The 5,321-nt window shown below is 36.1% G+C and overlaps 1 protein-coding gene across 1 annotated transcript; it reads left to right on the top strand.

Moving 5' to 3' along the window:
• Positions 1–285: 285 nt before the first annotated feature.
• On the top strand, positions 286–5,069 carry LOC118435715. The gene is made up of 8 exons (XM_035852111.1): positions 286–476; positions 546–611; positions 1,601–1,675; positions 1,756–2,585; positions 2,831–3,018; positions 3,428–4,059; positions 4,121–4,538; positions 4,900–5,069. Exons 4-8 carry the CDS (start codon positions 1,769–1,771, stop codon positions 5,008–5,010), a joined length of 2,166 nt encoding a protein of 721 aa, XP_035708004.1. The 5' UTR covers positions 286–476; positions 546–611; positions 1,601–1,675; positions 1,756–1,768; the 3' UTR covers positions 5,011–5,069.
• Positions 5,070–5,321: the final 252 nt, after the last annotated feature.

The raw sequence follows: 5,321 nt of genomic DNA, 5'->3' as shown, positions 1-5,321 counted from the left end.
TTGATAACGTTTCTTTCATTTTTATTGCAAGAATTATCATCAATATCTAACGCTTATGTAATTTATTTCGCTGTATAGTTTCATTCAACAGTCAAACATTTGTAGCTTCTAAATATGCACTTACGCTGCAAAAGAAGATGATTGAGTAAATCATTATGCATGACTTTGCGTAATGATTTGCAAATGATGATCTGAGACTGAAGATCATTTATCCATCATTGAGAGAGAGCGTGTTAATTTGTTTTCACCGCCTAGTGAGGACAAAATTAATTGAAGATATTTTAATTGAATTCAAACCCCTTCCTCTTAGTCATCTATAATTACACAATGTGATTTAAACATGTGTAAACTATGTGTAAGTTTATGCGATTTTAATGCCAGTGTCAAAAATATATACTCATTTTTAAGTAATTCGCGATAATTGTATCGATATATAAAATTCAAAATTCGAGCATTTCATTAATCACAAATCCCAGGTGTGTATTCAAATATTATTTATTTATTTAATATTATTTGATTAAAACAAATTACATATTTCATTTCAGGTACAAAAGTAATTCCAATCCCAATAGGTGTTGGTATGCAGAGCCTTCTAAATCAGAAATATTAAAGTAAGTAATTAATTATAAAATAAAGCTCTCTTTTAAACTTTCTTATTGTAATAATAAGGTATTACAAACCGCGACTGATAAGTTTATTTATAAGTGGTGGTCACTTATAAATAAACCGTTGTAACGTTAGAAGTAGCTCACCCTGTAATAATTATTTTGGCATAATTTTGCACCAATGGTGCAGAATTGGCAGATAAAATAGATACGTAATTTTAGCATAATTTTGCATTAATGGTGCAGAATAGGCGGACAAAAGATATACATAATTGTGATATAATTTTTCACCAATGGTGGAAAATAAACGAGGAAAATCAATCCATAATTTTTGACATAAAATCTTGACAAATCCGAAGTAAAAATTCTAGTTATTTTTTTCGGTTCTTATGCACGTTTGGTGTGTTTTGCATCTATGTTCTCAATTGTTTGGCACCATTTTGACTTACCGAGTGTTCGATACCAATGGTGCTACAAAATTATTTAAAAATGGAAATGTTCCTATTTAATTAGCATCAATTGATGCAAAATAGTCGTTAACACACAGACAGACAGACAGACGGACAGACAGACGGACAGACAGACGGACAGACCGACAGACGGACACGAGGAATTCAATAGCTCACATGCTACGCAGGGTGAGCTAATAACTCGATTGAAAACAACAGCAATAGAAAGTGAGTTATTCGAAGAAGTTGACTTATTTTTAAGCAGTGGAACAATAAGTCTACCTCACTCTAAGAAATCTGGTGATACGATATCACCAGGCGGTGACTATTTACATAGGATTCTGCCGTAATGGTGAAAATTAGCTACCATGTGGTGTAGGTTATCTCCCCGAATGATGATAATGTGTTACCAAATTGGAGCCAGCTATCTCCAGATTTCTTTTAGTGCAAGTCAAAATCCTTAGTATCCACTTTTAATTTCGATTTCAAAATATCTTAACTGCTAAGAATTTTTTATTTAAATCGTCATTGTTTGAACCATTTCAGGTAATATTCAGTATCTTATCGCCATTTCTTACAAATTATATTCCATCACACCCAATACACTGGTTCTTATGTAAAGTAATTATCATATTGCCAAACTAAAGTCTTATTTTTGCCTTTCCTACAACTTTATTATTATTGCGTAATATTTATTACAGAGAACAGGACAATATGGATCACAATTTATCTCTGTGTAATAAACAAGGTGAAGTAAAATCAACCTCGTCACCTGTCCAACCTCCTATTCGATATCGGCGGCCCCATCCTAGACAACCTGGACGCCACCATTCAACAAAGATCCGTGATAACTCGCCACCCCGCAATATCCACTCCAATATTCACCCTTCCGATCTCGAACGACTAAAAACCCTTCCCCCATCGGACTTGTTATCTCAACTAGTGTCCACGAACTCCATCACTATCCAAGGTCGTGAAACACATTCCATAATCCTTGCCCAGTTAACGAATCTGCTGCAGCGCAAGTTTATGAAAATCAAACTGAACCCGATCAGCTCAGTCATAGGGTACGACACCTCCCAGGTGGAAATCCTGGTGGAAAACTTTTCCGAAAAAGACCATAGCAAATGTGAGATCAACAGTGTTGCCAGTCAAGTCGCACAAATTCTGCGAACTTCTAATCTCACCCAAGTACGAATTGACAACGTTCAACTCTTCCGGAAAGAAGGATTTCAGTCCATGCGTTTTGTCGCTAGGACGAGCACAATCGGTGAAGCGGATGTATTCCTATCTTTTGTAAATGTGGGACAAGTCCAGTTATCCAGATTGGTTACTTTCTACCTAAAATTACACCCTGTAATTGAACCCGTCACGAAATTGGTGCAATTGTGGGCGGATTATCACCAATTTTATGAAATATCTAGGGAATGTTTAACATGGATGGTGTTAATGTATGCTGGGTATGAGGAAATCATCCCCTCGGTGGCTAGAATGCAGTCGTTTTTAAAGTATCCGGAGGATAAAGTTAATGGTAATTTTGTCAAGATTATGCTGAATAATTTTTAACCCGATTTCTTACTCATGCATAGACTACCAGAATTCCAACTACCAGAGATTTTTGCGAATTTTAATTCCAAATTTCCTATTTTCCCCGAGTTTATATTTATTATCCCATAAGCCTAATGTTAAATTTTTTTCCCTGGGAATGTTACCCAAATCTACATGCTTTCACTATCTGGGAATTCTAGAACTCTACTAATTCATTAATTTTTGCAGGATGGGACGTCACCATACCACTTCAAACTGATGGAGTCAAAATCCTCTCTGAATTTCCACCAAGTATTCCAACAAACTCAAGTGACGATTTTGCCGCAACAGTGATGGAGCTGGTTAAGGAATTCTTCCATTATTACGCCAAACTTGATTTTGAGAAAGATTTCGTTTGTACAAACACCTTACAAATTGTAAATTTAGAGACTTGTTGTTAGACTAAAGGGGATTCACGTGAGCGTCACAAGCGTCGCATCGCATCGCAGTGATAACTCGCAAGTTTGTAATGGATACGAAGTTTTCAAAAAATTCGCCATATAAAATGCACTCGCGAAACGTGCTATGTAAAAAGGCATCAGTTATCGAGCAAGTTTGTTTTTGCCATATCCATAATTTGATTTTGATTCAGCAAAATTTTTAGAGTTGCCAAAAACCGCGAAGGTAAAATTTTACAAAGGTTCGTTCATGTTCATGTTTGAACTGGGTTTGAAACGTCGCAAAGTTACGAAATTGCTGTGCTGTAGTTCACCTGAATCCCCCAATTGTTTACCGTATAAGATAAATACGAAGAATTGATACATAATTTTGCATTTATGTATTTAGGTGTCCAAGACCGCCCTAGCAGCGGGATCCATGCCCAAACCACATGAAGAAGAAGGCATCCTAAAATATTTCAAGTGGTTTGGTAACAAACCAAAAAACGAGAAACCACTCTTCGATATTCCGACCTCTTTTTGTATTCAAAATCCACTCTGTCTCAACCACAACTTGGCTAGAGGGGTGAGGAAGGAAATAATCACCCACTTTCAACATGTGTGTTCAACCACGTACAAACATATGGAAGCAAACCCTCCAGTTATTTCTTTCTTTGATACTTTGTTCCCAATTCCTTCCACATTTATGGCACGTATCCGTCCAAAAAAATACATCCCGGTCGAAGATTTGCAAAATATTGTGACTCTAGTATACACAAGTTTGAAGAAATCATCACCCCATGAGACCTGTGCCTCTGGTTGGCTCGGATTACGAATCAAGCCCCCAAAAAACTTTGTCTACCAGTTTGCATTCTCCATGAACGAATTGAATATCACACAAGTATTAGGTTCCTGGCTACTCTTTCGGAAACTTGAAATTTTCTGGGGGACAATGGTAGACGATTTTCTGCAAACATTTCTACAGAAATCTTTTAATACAGTGATTACACAAAAAGAGCAAAATACGGTGGAAAACTTGAGGTATCTGTTCGTTTAATTTTAATAAATCTCCTTCAAGCAATTACTAAACTTTTTAATTTAGATCAAAGCAACCCCGCAAGTCTCGCAAATACGTAGAAATTTTGTTTGCTAAGACCAACCCTGCTACACTTCAATGTTCTCCGGACAAATTCCGTAAAGTAAATATCTCGTCGAAAACAAGTGTTGTTGAAAGTTTGGAGAAATTGATACAGCCCATTGTGGGATTTATGACTTGTACCATTCTAAAATGTACGTGCTCAACGCCACTTGTGCATTTAAAATTCGAAAGGGATACAAATTGTGGGGAAATCCTACCTCCTGCGAAAAGGATGGCAATAGAAAGCCCTTTCGACCAAATGTGCGAATCTCTTCACCAAACTGAAAATACTGGCGACGAGCCACTGCATTTTGAAATATTCGTCAAAATGGAGTCACATTTGGGCTACTCGTTACCTATAATCGAGGTGGTGTTCAGATCGGTGAGAAAGTGTTGTGAAAAAGCATAAAAAGTACACTCAAAATATTTTTTAATGAATCGTCACCACGCGGTTTTACAATCTAAAGTGTTGGTTAAATCTACTAAGGAATGATGACAACATTTTGTTACGATTTTGTTCAAATTTGCTTCTCTCGGGTAAGACAATTGATAACAAACAGCGATAGATTTGAACTTGTGGAAATTCTTGTTATCAATCTGACACAGTTTTTAAACCAATAAGATCATAAGAGTATCATTGTGACACCGTATGGTAACAGTTCCTTAGGAAATTATTTTCAGTGTAAAATAATCGACTATTTTTTTGGATGATTTTTGGTGATTTTTGGTGATTTTTTTGAAAGGTGGATGACAAAGAGATGAAGAGTATACAGGTCCTTGCCGAAGCGATTTCGCAAAGTTTCCCAAAGTATGCGATGGACAGGCTTCGGTCATTGTTAAGGTGCGAAGATTAAATGGGTGAATTAAGGAGAAAGTACGCCATTAAGCAACGAATTGTTAAGATTTATCTAAACTTCAGTCCTAATAAATCCATTCATGCAAATATGAGACTTATTTATCATCTATTGAACTCAATTGTAAATTTCAAATTCTCAAATATCTATTGATGGTGATCATAAAAATATAAATTAACATGAACCATGCATTTACATAACTGGTTACACTCAATAAGTAATTACATATTGTCTGATAAATTCGTGTGGACGGTCGGTAAACCAAATGCAGCTGGTTGTACATAATCATCCCTTGAATTTGTCCCGCATCA

The sequence above is a fragment of the Folsomia candida genome, unplaced genomic scaffold, assembly GCF_002217175.1.
Source record: "Folsomia candida strain VU population unplaced genomic scaffold, ASM221717v1 Fcan01_Sc005, whole genome shotgun sequence".
In the NCBI taxonomy this organism is placed as follows: Eukaryota; Metazoa; Arthropoda; class Collembola; order Entomobryomorpha; family Isotomidae; genus Folsomia; species Folsomia candida.
This window is presented reverse-complemented; position numbering and strand designations above follow the sequence as displayed.